Source organism: Semicossyphus pulcher, unplaced genomic scaffold (genome assembly GCF_022749685.1).
Source record: "Semicossyphus pulcher isolate SPU_LCO1_2020_fin unplaced genomic scaffold, fSemPul1.0.p SCAF_25, whole genome shotgun sequence".
Classification (NCBI taxonomy): domain Eukaryota; kingdom Metazoa; phylum Chordata; class Actinopteri; order Labriformes; family Labridae; genus Semicossyphus; species Semicossyphus pulcher.
This window is the reverse complement of record NW_027211699.1, coordinates 5,153,058-5,167,268: the sequence shown is the minus strand read 5'-3', so window position 1 is coordinate 5,167,268 and position 14,211 is coordinate 5,153,058. Positions and strand designations below refer to the sequence as shown.

At 41.7% G+C, this 14,211-nt stretch overlaps 1 protein-coding gene across 1 annotated transcript; it reads left to right on the top strand.

Annotated features, from left to right (window-relative positions):
- The first annotated feature begins 2,243 nt into the window (after positions 1–2,243).
- On the top strand, positions 2,244–13,358 carry syngr3a (synaptogyrin 3a). Its single transcript, XM_069675853.1, has 4 exons — positions 2,244–2,463; positions 5,333–5,567; positions 5,984–6,129; positions 8,110–13,358. The coding sequence occupies exons 1-4, from the start codon at positions 2,359–2,361 to the stop codon at positions 8,317–8,319; spliced, it is 696 nt and encodes a 231-aa protein (XP_069531954.1). The 5' UTR covers positions 2,244–2,358; the 3' UTR covers positions 8,320–13,358.
- The last annotated feature ends 853 nt before the right edge of the window (positions 13,359–14,211 follow it).

Sequence of the window (14,211 nt, the reverse complement as noted above, 5' to 3'; positions counted from 1 at the left end):
AGTTTACAGCTGTTAACTATTGCATTGATAATAGGAATATTACATTTCACATGTGGTTTGTTGAACTTATATTTACATTTTTATTTTATTTTATTTCCTATGAGTCATTAGGGGACTGCATGGTGGTGCAGTGGTTAGTGCTGTAGCCTCGCAGCTAGACGGTTCCTGGTTCCTTTCTGTGTGGAGTTTGCATGTTCTCTCTTCCTCCCACAGTCCAAAGACATGCTCGTCAGGTTCATTGGTGACTCTAAATTGCAATAAAGGTTGTCTGTCTCTCATGCCCCCCCACACCTAACACTAACCCTGAACAGGATAAGCGCTATACATAAAGGATGGATGAAATTATGGTATGTTCCCCCTGCAGTACTGCAAAGTAGCCACTAGGGGTAGTAGTACCCCAACAGCTTTTTACCATCCCAGCAGACTACTTTATTACTAAACTTTTACCTTTACCTACCCGGCAGCAGATAGTGTGGATGATCAGAGGTTTGCTGTGTGTGAACTGTTTTTCACTAACAGATTTAACCTTTACAGTAATAACGTTTCAGTAGAATTCAGGATGTAGGGATTGAACAGTAAATTAAAGTTCCTGTAATTTGAAACAACAAACACGTTTCAGTAGAGGTTAGGATTCAGTTTGGTGGTCATTGTTGAGGCATTTGTAAAAATCCCATGATAAGCGACTTGTGACTTTACTGTGTTGTGGTATTTGGCACAGAGACGCATCATGAGACTTTCCTTCAGGCCATGTTTTAATAACTGAGCGATGTTTGCGACTGAGGAACAATGCAAGTGGGATATGTTTAGACTTTCAGACGGAGTCAAAGTCTTACTGAGCTTATAACACATCAGTGGCTGTATGTACCATCAAAGACCTGAAGGTTCACTTTGTTATTCACCGTTACTGTTTTTGACCCCATGTATTTAAAGGCCCTATACACACATGCTACAACCACACAGGTGTTATTATTATTATTCACATAAAGCCCATCTTGTGTGCCAGCATAAATAAAGCTTTTTATTAATTATGATACACTTATTTTTATCCACCCATCCATTATCTATAGCGCCCATCCTGTTCAGGGTCACATGGGGCTGGAGTCTATCCCAGTTGTCATTGGGCGAGAGGCGGGGTTACACCCTGTCAATCACAGGGCTGACACGCAGAGACGGACGAGCTTTTACGCTCACACTCACAATTTTAGAGTCACCAATGAACCTGACGAGCGTGTCTTTGGACTGTGGGAGGAAGCCGGAGTACCCGGAGGCCCCGTCGTCCAAACCGGGATTCGAACCAGGAACCTTCTAGCTGTGAGGCATCAACGCTAATCACTGCACCACCCTGCCGCCCATTCTTGCAGTTATTTTTAGATAGTTATTGTTGGATATTTTATTTTTTAATTTTTGTCGAAATCTAATTTGTGTTATTGCAGTAATAAAGTGTGTTGGTCCTGATAAGAATGTGACTTCATATAACAGGTGAGTTAAACTGAAATTCAACCCCGGAACATGTTTCTGTATCATGCTGTAAACATGTTTATTTCTGCTGCAAAGTTAGACGTCTTCACCTGGGCCTCTGTGGAGACTGACTCACTTACGGAGCCAGCCTCCAGTGGCCACTCGAGGAACTGCAGTTTTTGTCACTTTGGAATCTGCTTCATTATCAGACAGGGAAGTTGTAGCTCGCCCCTCCACCTTAAAGCACCTTAAACTTTTCCTCCCTACATTTGAACACAAATATCTGCTCTTTCTACTCGTTACATTTTTAAAAGAGACTTTAGCTTTGATGCATTTGAGGGGACAGTTTCTATTTAGCGTGTTTGCAACTTGAATTTATGGTGTGATTTCAGAGTTTGTATACCTGTTTTTAACTCTCCTGCTTTCTTTTTCTTTTTGTGTCTCTGGTGAGTCTCCAAATTTAATGAAGGAAGAATACTGAATCACTGTAGACAAACACCATCATTAAATTATGGATCAATCAGCAGCAGCAGCAGGAGAGGCAGCCTTGTTTATGGTGCTACCAAGAGGCCTTGCTATGATTAGGATGCTAATTAGCATTTCAATATTAGTATAGGTTATAATATTCCATATTGGTACACAAACATTCATCAAACATTATTTCTTAATGGTTTAACCCACCTCATCCTGTAGCGCGTGCAAGTCGCTCGTGCACACTCCCCCACTCTCGCGGCGTCCTCCTCACCGTGCCCGCGCGCCTCTGGGTGCGCGCAGGAACCCGTCCCTACAGCGGAGAGCAGCAGCGCATCCATCCTGCCGTGGAGCCGGGAGCGTGGAGCCGCGAGGAGCCGCGAGGAGCGCACACACACACACACACACGGAGCGAGAGAGCCGCAGAAGATGGACGGAGGAGTGGGATCGTTCGGAGCGGGCCGGGCCGGGGCCACTATCGACCCGATTGCCTTTGTCAAACAGCCGCAGACCATCCTCAGAGTGCTGTCCTGGGTGAGAGCGGGTTTTTCCCGTACTGCTGTTTTTCTGTGTGTATATGTGTGTGTGTATGGGGGGTCCTCTCTGTTGTCGTTGCTGCGCGAGACCCGTGACTGGTTCTCACTGCAAATATAGACCCCAGAAATCCAGCGATGATTGATAAACAGGGTGCGTGAATGGATCTTCATACGGGGGTGTATTTATGTAGAAATGTAGCGTACAGGGTGTAACCAGGGCCTGGTGGCTGTCTGACACCCTGACCATGAAACTGATCCAACAACAGAGGTGTTCTATGGGGCACAAACAGACCTATCTTTATTATTATGTTGGTGTTTAATAGCTTTACAGAACAGCTACAGATGTGCAATGGACCGGACCTGGATTGTGTAGGAGATCAGATCAGATCTAAAGCTTGTTCGTTCCTCAGCCTCCTCTTTCCTGTTATTCATGTCAGCTGTTATTATTCCATCCCTAACATTTAACTGGATTATTTTCCACGCACACCTTCTCCGTTTATATCACACATTCCATTTTCAGCCAATGATTTTGCTGATTTACCCTAAACGGTCGTCGTCCGTCATCCCACCTGTGATTGGTCCGCGCTCATCATTACGCACGCAGGCCGGGGCCACGGAGGCGCGTCGTGCCCTGACGTTTGATGTAACGCATCACCTTTGGGTGACACGCAGAAGGTCTCCTCTGCTAGTGCAGGGATATCTGAAACACAGCGAGGAGAGAGAGATATGAAGAGCGTGAAACGTGAGCTCAGAGCGTGTGAATGAGTGGTGCTTACTGTACAAATATCTGGTTTGGGCTTCAGTACTGAAAGTGAAGAGGTCAGACATTATTCCGGAAGTTGTTCGCCTGTTAGAAAGGTAGAAACAACTCCAGTTCAAGCTGCCTAAATCAATTAGTTTAAAAGAATTTGGGCTACTTTTCTGTGAACGTTAACCCGCCATATTGTTGTTTGCAACAGTTAAAATCTACTACATCATGCTAATTTACGTCTTGACATTCAGCAAGAAGCTGCTAACAGCGGTGGAAGAAGTGCAGCGATAATTTAACACTGTAAAAATACTTAATTACAACATGAAACATAACAGTGATGCAGTAATGCCTCATTTTACCAAGTGTTTCCCCACTTTGTGCTCAGATGTATAAAGTAGCACAAAATAGAAACACTCAAGAAGAGTTTAATAACCTAAAAACTGTAATCAAATAAATGTATTTTGTATGGGAGCCCTAAGCGGACATGCATCCATACATTTTATTTACTCAATTTTCCTGTGATAACAAGTAATTTAGAGATAACAACGCTGCACCGCTGTAACGTCAGACGATCATAACTCGTATCCTCAGAGTTGCCAAAAGCACAAAACGGAAAACGGAGTTAAAGGGCCAGTTCGCCGATTTCCAACCTCAGTCCTATCATGCTATTATGGGGAGCTAATGCCATTCATTTATAGAAAAAAAATGCTATATCCGCTTCTCTAATGGGCCCTGGAAAACCTCCACCAGACTACGTAAAATGCGTCATCTGGCGGAGGGCAGGGAGCTCGCTAAACTACACTTCCTCAATCTAGGACGCCCGCCTCCGATGTTTCGTTCAAAATCGTCAGGTTTGAAATGTAGACTACAGACCTGAAGATTTTTTAGACGATCCACCGGTATATTCTCGTCGTATTTCAGATTCTGTGCCGCTCTGAGCCGTTGCCTGCAGAGAAAACAGGAGTATTTCACTCCAGCGTCTCTCGCTGGGCCGTTCCTTTCAGAGGGAGGGGTGCAATGCATGCTGGGTGTTGTAGGAATGTAGAACGAGCCGTTTGTACAACTTTCTCCACAGCTATGGCTCCAATTTCAAATATTACTGCTTCTATTGATTACAGAGAACACCAGCTTTGACTGACGGCGGCTTTTTCCAGGGGCGAACTGCTCCTTTAATCAAATGTATGGCTGCATGTCCGCTAAGGGCTTCCGTGCGTTTGGACCACTAGCTACAAAAATAAGTAGCAGAAAATGCTCCATAAATATGTTTCAAGACGAAGCAGATATGCTGCTTTTTGAGTTACTCTCACGGTCTTGCGTTAGCTCATCTAAAGCTAAAGCTGCCTCTCTCGCCAACTTGACACACCAGGTTCTACAAAGAAGTAAAGACGTTACTAATTACACCAAGTAAATTTAAGTATAAAGCTAATAGAAAAGGAACAGGACAGTGAGTAGACTCGATTATGAGGAAAATATCTGTTTTCTGCGGAGATGCAGAAGCAGCTTTCTCCAGCTGATTCACTAAAAGCACCTGAGTGTGTATCTGCTCAGATTATACGCACACATGTGATTAGTTTCAATGCAGACCAGACATTATCCCTACGTGTCCCTCCACCGTCATATGACCCCCATGTGTAGGTCCCTGTGTGTGTGTGTGTGTGTGTGTGTGTGTGTGTGCGCATCACATGGCCCTATTCTGCCATTGAGTGTTAGTCAGCTGACCATGTTCAATGAGCCAGTTCAGCACAGAGGCTGGAAGAAATGCAGAGAAATCAGCACGCGACAGACCCGAAGAAGGGTGTTATTCATAAAAAATGCAAAAACAGGAAACAGGAAGGAGAATACCAGGAGCTAAAGTAGCCGTCCTCTTGTGTTGTACGCACACATCGCCTCAGGACCGTGTGATTCTCGAAGGGAAGTGAAGCATCCACCTCCTCCGTCAGTCACGGAGAAAGAGAGGAAATTAGGTTAATGCTTCTGGTCTGAGCATGCTCAAAGAGGCGCTGTCGTGTGGTCCTGACACAGTCCTGTTTCCAGCCAGCCTGGGATCTTTTTTTGTGAAGACGATAACTGATTGATTGTTGTATCTGTCCTCTCCCGCTTGTGTCCCCGTCCAAAGATATTCTCCCTGGTGGTCTTCGCCTCCATCGTGAACGAGGGTTACGTGAACTTCGGCAGCGAGCGTCTGCACTGTGTCTTCAACTGGAATGCAGACGCCTGCAACTACGGCATGTTCGTGGGCCTGGTGGGCCTGCTGGGCTGCTCCTTCTTCTTCCTGCTCGACTACAAGTTCTCCTCCATCAGCTCCGTCAAAGACAGGAAGAAGGCCATAATGCTGGAGATCGGCTTCTCGGGTGAGGAGGCGAATGCGATCAGCAGACATTTTCCCAAGAGGCAGGAGGTGCTCTGGTTTGACCTCTGAACCTAGCATAGTTAGCATGTGACAGTCAAGATGTGATTGCTCTTTATGAAGCAGAAGTCAAAAGGCCGGGTTTCCCCAAACTGTAGCCCAACTAGGCTCGCTTCTTTGTTCAGAGAGCTGCTGTCTGAAGCCACAAGAAATCAAGAGAAATGAAACCTGTTATCTTACAATAAAGGAATAAGAGAAATGAGAGTATTTTTATCTCTAAAGGGAACAAAGAAAAACTTCAGTACGACAGGATGTGAGAAATAAACACCTGTAGGTCCCGCTGTTTCAACTTGGGATTTACCTCTTTCTCTCTCTGTTCTTAAGAAAGTATCTCATTGTTGTCGTGCTGTTCTGTGGCAGGTTTCTGGACCTTCCTGTACTTCGTAAGCTTCTGCTTCCTCGCCAATCAGTGGTCTCGGACCTCGCCTGAGGATCTGCCGCTCAACCAGGGGGCAGACGCGGCCCGGGCTGCCATCACCTTCTCTTTCTTCTCTATAATCACCTGGGTAAGAACGCGCGACATGCAAAGAGAGCGACACAAATGCGACCTGGTCGACTAAATTCTAGCTGAGAGGCAGTGCGAAACATTAACCTCAACCTTTCTTGCACCTTACCAGGCAAATATTTAGCTGATTACTATCAAGCTGTTCCTTCAGCATGGCAGAAAATACGCACAGCAATTGAATGAACACCAAATATTATCTAAACCACAGGCAGATTACGAGACAATGGGCTCCTGCGCGCTGATGCATGGAAAGCCCCGACCTACATCACAGCAGAAAACCCCCACTCTTAATATTTTAACAGATCTTTCCTGCAGATATTGAACTGTAGCGAACATATACTAAATACTAAAGGTAACAATGCACAATGTTATCAAAAAGCATCATAGGAAAAAGCCTTGAAATAAGCCAAAGTGGGTTAGCATGATCAGGACAGCCCCACTTTTGAGTGAATACTCAGAGAAGTTAACACTTCAAACCGCTCTGGATTAGAGGCCTCCTGACCAGCGTGACCTCTGTGTCTGCGTCTGGTTGGCCTGTCTGATAATCCATCCATGACCTCAGTATAGAGAATAATCCATTTCTGAATACATTGAGGTGACAAACTGGTCATGCTTCATAATTTATAACATTAATTCAGTTATCAGCGTGGTTTGTTAGTCCTGAGATGACGTCACTGTTGAAACATTTGCCCCTGCGTTTGGACTCAGTTGAGATTTATTTAAAAGGTTATTTAAAAGAAATATTCTAACAAAATTTTGTAGGGATGAGAGTTGTACGAGAAGATTGACACCACTCTTACGTCCGTCTATGACTCATGTAGGCATAGCTAGCTCCCGCTTAGCTTAGCATAGCACAAACACTGGAAACAAGGGAGCACAGCTTTATCCACATAACCTGCTAACTTAAAGAAGCTCCTATATTAACATGTAATTTATAGTTTGTTAAATTTGTACAAAACAAAAGTGGCAAAGTTATTACTATGACTATTTCACCGGCAATTTTAGTTTGGGGACTAAGTTGCTGTCATAATGTTGAACTGTTCCAGGTTATAAATTGTATAAACATACGTCAGCCAAATTATCATTTCAAAGCAACTTTTCTGCAACTGAAAGGGCGATTGGTAGTATACATTTCTGCGGGATATCTGGCCTTATTTCAAGGTTAAACATCATATTTAATAACCCTTTAGCTACCATCCGACAACCGCTAATGCTAGCATTCAACAACTTCCTAGCTATAAGCACTGTTAGCTAGGAAGTGACTGGCTGAAAGTGTCTTACGATACATTAAGAAAGACGTACATTTGTAGCTAACATCAATATTAGCTAGGACGTGGTTGAATGCTAACATTAGCCGTTGTCTGACGGTAGCTAATGAGTCATCAAATTTGTTGTTTTAACAGAAATATAGCCCATCTCACTTTAGATTTTAACTAACTATTGTATTTTGCCGATTAATCTTGAAGTGGTAAAATGATAACTATTTGAAGATTATAACAGTCAGAGGATAATGGCCGCCATTTATATTAAGCTCAGAACAGCACTAGTACTAGCCAATCACAGCACAGTACGGCGGGATTTGGCAGAGCTTTTGAGAGTAAAAAATAGGGTTGGGAGAAATCTTTGTCAGTGTTGCCACTTGTGTTACCTTCAGGCATATCCAGGCTAGCTGTTTCACTCTGTGTCCAGTCATTATGCTAAGCTAAGCTAACCAAGTTATGCTAACATTTAAGCAACAGACATGAGATTAATATCTATTTTCTTATATCAAGTGCATGTCCAAAATGTCAAGTCAATTCATTCAGTTAACATTATATAAAACAAACGTATTTAAAATCCTTCTTTCAAAAAGAAGGCTTCCTGAGCTGAACTGAGCTTTCATGACTGTGTTTGGCTTTCTTTGGCTCGTTCAGCGCTCAGAGTCGTTCTGTTCTGTTCTGATCTTCTCCATCGTCTGCCCCCCCCTCTCCTTCTGTTGCAGGCTGGTCTAACAGTGCGTGCAGTCCAGAAGTATCTCCTCGGCACAGACATGACTCTGTTCACCACGGAGCACATGGACGGCGGCGCACCCACCCAGCCGTACCCCTCCAACTCACCAGGGGCGGGCACCACTGAGACCACAGAGACCTACCAGAGCCCGCCATTCACCGAGAACAACGCAGCACCCACGTACCAGGTTCCCATTTACTAGAAGAGAAAGACCTGATGGTGCAAGAGGAAGGTCGGGAGAGGGAGAAGAGGAAAGTGATGTTACACCTGCAGTTGTTTGTGTGTTATTCTGGGCTGCGTTTTCAATAGTGGTTAAAAATCGGCCTCTCCTTCTTTATTTCCTCTTCCTGTTTCCGTAACATTCCAGCTTTTTCTGCACTTTTCTACACCTCTTTCCCTTTCCTACTTTAGCACATCCGGTGTCGTCAGATCAGAGCAGATGAGAGAAAAAGGAACAAGGGGAGGAAATGTAGAAGAGGAGGCCACTGTGTTCAAAAACAAAGAGATGAACAAGTGTGTGACTCCACCACAAAGCAGTATTAGACTAAAATAGCGCAGAAGGCATTCACATACAGCACCTTCATCTTATTCTTTTCCGTCACTCAAGTGGTAAATCCCCTTTCATGCCAAACAGTACGGGGAATGTGTTTTTTTTATTTAGCTACAGGTCTGATCGTTCCTCCCCCTTCCCCCGCTGCAGTTAAAAGTGATCCTGTGTGTTGAATCTGCATGTTTCCAAACTTAGACATCAACTAAGTGCCATACTGTAATGTGCGTCTCAGACAGTGACTTAATTTAGATTTCAACATGCTGTAAAAAAACAACGACAAAATGTTTTGTGACCAAGTGCAATATCTCACACTCTTACGTAGGTCTGTAGCTAGGTGTAATATGTACTGTAGGTAGGCTTAGGATTTGTCCAATTATAAGCACTGTCTCAAATGACATACTAGTCTCTGAATTGTACTAACAAATCTCAGGCTTACTTTAAAATAAAAACAGTTGATCCGACCTTGATTGAGCTTTCCTGATGTAGTTTGCTAGATTTGGAGAGTCACTGAGGGAGTGTTTCATCCACAAAAGCTTGTTGCCAATTTAACAAAATAAGATTTAGACGCTTTCATATCATCTCTCTTTAAGTATTTATAGTCTTCCTGTATGTAGTGGAATCATTCTTTTAAACATGTTTTAAAGAAGTAGGGTGTCACGATGCAAAATGTTCTGTACATTGCTACAATAGCTGGATCTGTGTAACTCATTTATATACAAGGGTCAGTTTTTCCAGGTTTCTGATTGGGGAAATTACTTGTGTTTCTGTGTTTCTGGATTAACATACTGGCTTACCAGGCACAGGAGCTGCCTGACCCCGGGGGCCAGGAACTCTGTTTAATGTGACTTTGGACTTTATTTGTTGGAAAGTCAATCAGATGACTTCCAAAAACGCAAAAACAACTTCAAAGACACATAAAGTGAAAACAAGGAGACACAAACCGACTATAAAGACATGCAACCAACTGCTAAAGGACACAAAACAACAACAAAGACACATAACTTCAAAGAGACAAAACGACAACAACAACAAAAACATCTTCAAAGAGACTCAAATGACAACAAAGAGACACAAAACAATAGAAACAAAACAACTTCAGAGAAACAGAAAACAACAACAAAGACACAAAAACATCTTCAAAATGACAACGAAGAGACAAAATGACGTTAAAGAGACAGAAGATCAACATGTACAAGACAACTTCAAAGACACAAAACAGCAACAGAGACAAAACGACTTCAGAGAAACAGAAAACGACAACCAAGAGCCGAAATGACTTTAGAGAGACACAAAAGGTCAAGAACAAAGAGACAAAAGACACCTTCAAAGACACAAACCGACAACAATTAGACAAAAACATCTTCAAAGAGCCAACACGACTTTAGAAAGACACAAAAGGTCAACAAACAGACACAGGACACCTTCAAAGACACAAAACAACAAATAGACAAAAATACTTCAGAAAACATGAAAGAACAACAGACAAAAACATCTTTTAAGAAACAAAACGACAACAAAGAGCTAAAACGACTTTAGAGAGACACAAAAGATCAACAACAAAGAGACAAAAACAACTTTAGAGAGACACAAAATGGCCTCAAAGGCATGCAAAACAACTATGAAGACTCAGAACTATGAGACAAAAACAACTTCAGAGACACAAAAAATGACAACATAGAGACACAAAACAACTACCAAGAGACTGGATATGACAACAAAGACACGAAAGGAGACTACAGACAAACGACGGCTACAAAGACACACAAAACAACCACAAAGCGATTAAAAAAGACTACAGAGAGACACAAAACGTTCACTTAAATGACAACCAACACCCAAAAGCACCACAGAGAGATGTGTCCATGATTGTTGTTTTGTGTTCTTTCATACTGGTGTCTTACTTCTACCTAGGAGGGGCAGGCGGCCTTATTGTGTATCCGTGCCAAGAAGGCCAGGTCGTGTCGTACTCCCTCCATGTAACCAGGGAATGTATGTGGTGTGTTATCTGAGACAGTCCTATGTGGAGTGTGGTGTGTGTTAAAACTGGGCGAGTGGGGGGGATTCAGGTCTGTTTATGTTTACTTTTTAGAAGCTGCCAAACTGCCCTGCGTTCTTATTGCTGTCTTTTTATTACCACAGATGAGGTTAAAGTCCGTTTAATGTATCACAAAGCCGGAGGGGACAAAGCTGGAGGGTTGAGTGCAGTCTCAGGCAAAAGAAGAATCTGTTGGTGGGATTTTTAAGGATTGCTAGCTGGCTAATTCATTGATCCTGCAATCCTACAATTGAGGGAGGGGGGGGTTGGAATTTGTTGCCATGGTGACAGGGACAAGGTTGGGTGACTGAGGGCCCTCGATGTAGATAGTAATCATGCCAACCATGTCGGTGTGTAGCAGTGTCTGTGTTGTGGTTCACGTACACTCACCATCAAAGAAGCTGTACTTTTAGTGTGTGTGCGTGTGTGTGTGTGTGAGAGAGAGCGAGATTGTGCTTGTGTGCGTGAAACTGTGTGAATGTGTGCAGGTAGTTGAGTTTTTGTGGTGCATAAAAGTTATTTTCTTGAACAAGTGTTAGTCAAAGTTTAGTGCCGAGGAGGAAATCATACGTCTGTTACAAAATTCACCTATTTACCCAAAATAAAAATAGTTTATCTGCTTAAAAGTATAAAGTATAAAAATGTAAAAGCAAGATTTTGTTGATGAACGGCGCAAAAATCAGTAGAGTGATATAATTGACCTGTAGAATGACTTGCCTGCTATCCTAACCGATCATGTGTGCACAGCGCCCTCTGCAGAACAGAGAAGGCGCTGCAGCAACAAGACAACTCTCAGTTATGAAATAATAATGCATGAAATTGTTGTCTGGAACTCATTATATATTGAATACTGTGTAATTCTTAACTCCAAGATAATTTGCAACGTGAGATTCTCCAGCCACCGGTGCAGCTGCCAGGATTGTCTCTTTGTTTCTGCAGTGATGTCATTTCAGCCTCACGACCTTGTTGCTCATACGTAGACATGTAGAAGTGTGTGCATCTCAACATCTAATTGTGACCCCAGAATCCACTGTACTTCCTAAAATCAAAGCTAAAACACCAACTCACACAGAAAAAAAAACAGTGATGAGGTTAATGACTCACAAAGTAAATGCAGACGAGTGTTTGCACAAAGAAACGATTTAATTAATGTCAAAGTAGTCTTGTAAAACAGAGCCAAGACCACTCAGTTAAAGTGAACTTTTCTTTTTTAACTTTATTCACCAGACTGTCTGTCAGCGAGTGCATAGTTTAATGGAAATATATTTAAAAAAATAGGGATAAAATTGTATTTTTCTTTCAGGATTTTTGGTCGAGGAACCGCCGGGTGATCGAGTTTTACTGGGTGGGGTTTCAGGTATTTGGGGTTTAAGTGTATCTGGTGCATTTAAAGGACTATACTTTGTAGTTTTTCATGTTGTAGCCCTTCAACTTCAAGTTGTGTGAACATTGCCTCCTAAAAGAGATTGATTTTTAATTGTAAAAAAACGTGTCTTTGTGAAAGTATCAGCTCGCAGAGACTCTCAGAAGCTGTCTTTAAGGCTGAGTCTGTCTTTACACGGTGCTCAAAAATGTATTACCAAATTTAATCCTGTTGTTTATGCCGCTTATTGTTATTTAATGCATTTACATCCAGTAGTTAGGTCTTTTATTTTAGTAGAGGTCATTGTAAGTGGCAGAGTCGCCATTCATGCACTGAATTTTAAGTTTGATTCCAATAACTAAACATGTAATAATCACGTTAAATGAAAATTATCTAAGGACGGAAATCCATTTACAAACTGTGGCATGCTTTTGAAAATGTCAGTTATAATGTAAAGTATGAGCGAGTCTGCTAAAATATGAAAAAAACGCCAGTATAGTTCCTTAAATCGTGTATTACAGGTCTGCTGGTGACCTGTTCACTGTGGTTGGGGGTATTGATGGAGGTATGAGTTACTATGGGGGTACTTTTAGGTAGTTTGGGGTACTGTCAGGTCAGGTTGTATTATCGTTCTCAGTGCTTCAGTCTCTTCTTCAGTACGTGTGGTAGATAAAAATAATAATACAAGCATTCTCTATGTTTTGTGCTCTGGCCCATGTACACTACCGTGGTATTGGTTGATTGTAAAATTCAGTATGTTATTGAAGTAAATGGAACCTGTGTGTGATGCCGTCTAGGGTCTGGTTTGTCCTGTACTACTGAAAATATTTAAAAAAAATAACATTAATAAGGATTATTTATTAACTAGAATGCTCTGTTTGTTGGAAATACTTTAATTACCCACTCTTAAAGCGGCCGTTGGCACCAAAGTTTCCTGCGATCATGCTGTCGCTTTGTTTGACCGAGGTAATGATGATACAGTATGTGGTGACCCTGGTGCCATCAGTTGTGTGGATTCAAGTATAATACATTGCATGGATGTTACAGTATCTCCCCCCATAATATTGATGATAAAAATTGAGCCCCCATCGACCGACAAACAAGTCAACATTGATTTTGTAGCGTGCTCCCCCTTTAACATGTTACTTCTGAGTTGTTTCTTCCTGTTCTGAAGGTGTTTGACCTCTTCAGTGTAAAAACGCTGTACAGAGATGTGTGTCACTGTCTATTACCTGAATGTCTCTGGACTGAAGTCTGACTGTCACTCCAATAAAAAAGAAAACATGTTTTGGACTGCCTGTTTATGTCCCTGATACTGAAGCTCTGAAGCTTGTTTTAGTCCTGTGAGGAATGCCGTTTTTTTCCTCTGGACTTTTGTCAAAGAAGTTCAAAGTTGTTGTTCAAAGACGGTGATTATTCGAAAACATGCCGACCTATCTTTGATGGGCCCATACTGTCCTGAGAACATGGGCTGACGTTTATAGTGCAGGGAGTTAAATTAAAATAAATAAATAAATAGCACTAGTTAACTAGTTAAACACTGAAAATAAATACATAAACAGCATTATTTAACTAGTGCTAAATAAATAAATAATGATTAGTACTAGTTAACTAGTTGAACCCAGAAGATACATAAACAGCACTAGTTAACTACTGCTCAATAAATAAACAGCACTACTTAACTAATGCTAAATAATCAGCACTAGTTAACTAGTGCTAAATAACTAAACAGCGCTAGTTAACTAGTGCTAAATAAATAATGATTAGTACTAGTTAACTAGTTTAACCCAGAAAATACATAAACAGCACGAGTTAACTACTGCTCAATAAGTAAACAGCACTACTTAACTAATGCTAAATAATCAGCACTAGTTAACTAGTGATAAATAAATAAATAATGATTAGTACTAGTTAACTAGTTTAACCCAGAAAATACATAAACAGCACTAGTTAACTAGTGCTAAATAAATAATGATTAGTACTAGTTAACTAGTTGAACCCAGAAGATACATAAACAGCACTAGTTAACTACTGCTCAATAAATAAACAGCACTACTTAACTAATGCTAAATAATCAGCACTAGTTAACTAGTGCTAAATAAATAAACAGCGCTAGTTAACTAGTGCTAAATAAATAATGATTAGT

Excerpts from the sequence above, each read along its gene's own strand:
- syngr3a (XM_069675853.1), top strand. The coding sequence starts at position 2,359 with ATGGACGGAGGAGTGGGATCGTTCGGAGCGGGCCGGGCCGGGGCCACT. Across the intron at positions 5,568-5,983 it reads GCTGGAGATCGGCTTCTCGG|GTTTCTGGACCTTCCTGTAC; the intron begins GTGAGGAGGCGA and ends GTTCTGTGGCAG. Across the intron at positions 6,130-8,109 it reads TCTTCTCTATAATCACCTGG|GCTGGTCTAACAGTGCGTGC; the intron begins GTAAGAACGCGC and ends CTTCTGTTGCAG.